The sequence below is a fragment of the Labrus bergylta genome, chromosome 1 (assembly GCF_963930695.1).
Source record: "Labrus bergylta chromosome 1, fLabBer1.1, whole genome shotgun sequence".
NCBI lineage: Eukaryota > Metazoa > Chordata > Actinopteri > Labriformes > Labridae > Labrus > Labrus bergylta.
Window position 1 is genome coordinate 5,356,855 of NC_089195.1, and position 2,196 is coordinate 5,359,050.

At 39.2% G+C, this 2,196-nt stretch overlaps 1 protein-coding gene across 1 annotated transcript; it reads right to left on the minus strand.

Annotated features, from left to right (window-relative positions):
• Positions 1-255: 255 nt before the first annotated feature.
• On the minus strand, positions 256-1,811 carry cxcl18b (chemokine (C-X-C motif) ligand 18b). The gene is made up of 4 exons (XM_065948077.1): positions 1,643-1,811; positions 1,313-1,427; positions 1,110-1,202; positions 256-750 (listed from the first exon to the last, which is right to left on the minus strand). Exons 1-4 carry the CDS (start codon positions 1,716-1,718, stop codon positions 690-692), a joined length of 345 nt encoding a protein of 114 aa, XP_065804149.1. The 5' UTR covers positions 1,719-1,811; the 3' UTR covers positions 256-689.
• Between the last annotated feature and the right edge of the window lie 385 nt (positions 1,812-2,196).

Sequence of the window (2,196 nt, forward strand, 5' to 3'; positions counted from 1 at the left end):
CAAAACAGCTGTGGTCAGATTCTCTCACGAGCATCATTGAATTGTTATCATGCAAAGCGTCTGTCTCCCTGAGAAGAGTCTTCTATCTGCTAATAATTAATTTGTCTCTCCCTGCAACAAAGTCACTTCAGTGTCCTCAAGTGGCAGCTGCCTCTACTTGTTTTGCAGTTTCACTGGTTTAATAGTGCCACATCTTCTTTTTCATTTTTTTTTAAAGAGAATTGAGATTTTAAAAGAAAACAGGCAGAAAGTATAGACTTGTATCAAAACCATATTTATTTGCTTGTATTCAACCATTTGTAAAAAATAAAAAATAATTAAAAAGGCATACAATTTTACAATAAATAAAGCATCATAAATATTATTTCACTCAAGCAGGAAAATGTTGTGCATTTTTACAGTGGCTTTCTTACAGACTTGCTGTTATAATAGTCTACATATTTATCTGTTGTCCATCCCCTAACTTGAATATAACTCTCTTCTTTTCCAGTCCCGCCTGCAATCTGTAAATTATTTCCTCTCCAACGGCTGTTCCCCCTCTCGCTGTCATTTCCCAATCCTCTGCAGTGCAGGAGTTCAGTGAAAGCTCTGCTCTCAGCATTCTCAGGCTCGTGGGCTCAGTCTTCATGTCACCTCTGGGACTCTGGTCCAGATAACTTTCCTCCCCAGTCAGGCCTCCCCTTGTGCTTTCACTCTGACTTTCTCTTTCTGTCAATGCACTCCCTCTTACGGCTCTTGTCTTTGTTTATGCTGAAAGAAGGAAGGAAGAAAAACTGGGATCAGGCCAGAGGACTAATATGAAACATCTGTAGGTTTGTGCAACAGGGCACATGTTAATGTGATTAGAATAGTTGAGCCAATGTCTACTTATAAAACTATTTTTATTTGCTGAAAGATTAGTTTCATTGACAGTGCGTATGTTGCAGAGTAAAGCTGTTGCGCAGTTTGGACTCGTCAGTGATACTACATCCAAATCAAACAATTTAAAATACCTCATCTCAGAAGAATTCCTTCAGAAACTGTTGCTCAAACACTTTGATCAAAAGAGCAGTTCATGCAAATATAATTTTTTTAAGTTAAAGGATGGTATAAAAAATGCTATTATTTACTTTTCCCAGCATCTCAAGAAGGCCTTTGCCATCTTTCCCTCCGTATTCATACAGATTTTCTCCGTGGAGTTGCCTGTAATGTCCAGCGTTACACTGCAAAAGTTAAAAAAATAAAAGGAAATCAGAATCAAACTTAGACTCAGATGATGACAGCTGTATGTAAAAGACAAGATGCCAATATCTGCATTTTTATTTAAACTTACATCAGTTCAGTTTTATCACATCCAGGTCGTCTTTCATGGACTTGGAAATCTGACATGTTGGCTCTGATGAACTTGATGAATTCGTGACAGTAGCAGCGGTCAGGAATGTCATGAGCTGCAGGAAAACGTTGAAACAGTTAATGAGTGAAGCTTCATCGATAAGCTCCAACAAGCACAAAGAACATCGATTTAAACTTGTTAAATGCATGACACAGAAATGTACAGTTTAATATGTGAATGCATCATTAATTGTCCATCTTTTGCATTGTTTGTCATTAATTTAATCCTGTGAAATGCAACTTTAACCAATAGAACCTGTACGTAACTCACCTTGATAGAGCTCAATGCAAACTGCAGCCGCAATGACCAACAGGAGAGCGCAGCTTTTCTCTGACAACAAGGCCATGTTTTGTTATTTTTTCTTTGAGGAGACAAAAGTCCAAGAATCAGTGAAAGGAGAAAGTGCGAACTGGAGCAGGCTGAGGAGAGAGAGTGAAGAGCTGCTGAAAGCCCGCTTGCCTTTTATAGGCAGAATGTGGGCTTTCCCAGAGCCCATGCTCTTTCCCGTCAAGCCAAACCTGCACTGTACTCAGGAATTTCCACACTGTGTGCTCTCACTGCTTCCCACAGGAAGAGAAAAGAAAGAGTAAATGATGCACTAATTAAGTGAAAAATGACTCAACCACATACCAAGATGATTAATACTTGATGTGACAGTTTGCCCAGACATGTCCAGAGAAACAAGCCGACTAGGATGAACTTTACTATCTGTCAGGAGTACAGTAGCAGCATTCTGACTTCAATGAATGTTCTTCTGACCGGAAGTGAGGCTTTAGGGGTGTCATATAGGTTTGCAAAAATGCATTGTGCAATTCTGATTAACA

What these genes read in the sequence shown, in the direction of transcription:
- cxcl18b (XM_065948077.1), bottom strand. Translation starts at nt 1,718, where the DNA reads ATGGCCTTGTTGTCAGAGAAAAGCTGCGCTCTCCTGTTGGTCATTGCG. An exon ending in TTGCATTGAGCTCTATCAAG is followed by an intron (nt 1,428 to 1,642) that starts GTGAGTTACGTA and finishes GTTTTCCTGCAG; the next exon opens with CTCATGACATTCCTGACCGC. An exon ending in TTCTTGAGATGCTGGGAAAA is followed by an intron (nt 751 to 1,109) that starts GTAAATAATAGC and finishes TCCTTCTTTCAG; the next exon opens with CATAAACAAAGACAAGAGCC.